Genomic DNA, 668 nt, shown 5'->3' on the forward strand with positions numbered 1-668 from the left:
CCTATGGGGACATCGGGGTACTGAGATGCCATGGGTGACCTTGGGGACACCTTGGGGACATTGAGGTGGTGAGATGACATGGGAGACCTCAGGGATCTCTTGGGACCTTGGGGACACCTTGGGGACATTGGGGTGGTGAGATGCCACGGGTGACATTGGGGACCCCTTAGGGACATTGGGATGCCAAGGTGACATGGGCGACCTTGGGGACATCCTGGGGACATCGAGGTGGCGAGATGCCACGGGCGACCTCGGGGACCCCTTGGGGACACCTTGGGGACACCCATGGTGACCTTGGGGTGCTGAGATGCCACGGGTGACCTCGGGGACCCCCCGGTGACCCCTCAGGTGATCGGTGGCAACGAGGACCCGCAGGGGGTGGTCCTGAAGGACCTGTCCCCCCCCCCGGTGGCGGTGGCCCTGCGGGTCTACCCCCGCGCCCCCCGCGCCATGAGCGTCTGCCTGCGCCTGGAGCTCTACGGCTGCCCCTGGGATGGTCAGTGTCCCCTCGTGTCACCTCGTGTCCCCCTCGTGTCACCCCGTGTCCCCCCGTGTCACCCCGTGTCCCTCCGTGTCACCCCGTGTGCCCCCGTGTCACCATGTCCCACCACGTCCTCCTGTGTCATCCCGTATTGCCCCGTGTCACCCCATGTCACTCCGTGTCACCG

General features: G+C 66.3%; 1 protein-coding gene across 1 annotated transcript in view; it reads left to right on the forward strand.

The window, feature by feature from the left end:
* Positions 1 to 348: 348 nt before the first annotated feature.
* The window catches only part of LOC110391839 (epithelial discoidin domain-containing receptor 1-like), a gene marked incomplete at both ends in the record, with an annotated part of 18,804 nt that continues 18,484 nt past the window's right edge, over positions 349 to 668 (forward strand). Inside the window, one exon of the mRNA XM_021383788.1 lies at positions 349 to 500. Coding sequence (XP_021239463.1) covers positions 349 to 500 — 152 coding nt within the window. The remainder of the gene's footprint in view (positions 501 to 668) is intronic.

The sequence above is a fragment of the Numida meleagris genome, unplaced genomic scaffold, assembly GCF_002078875.1.
Source record: "Numida meleagris isolate 19003 breed g44 Domestic line unplaced genomic scaffold, NumMel1.0 unplaced_Scaffold542, whole genome shotgun sequence".
In the NCBI taxonomy this organism is placed as follows: domain Eukaryota; kingdom Metazoa; phylum Chordata; class Aves; order Galliformes; family Numididae; genus Numida; species Numida meleagris.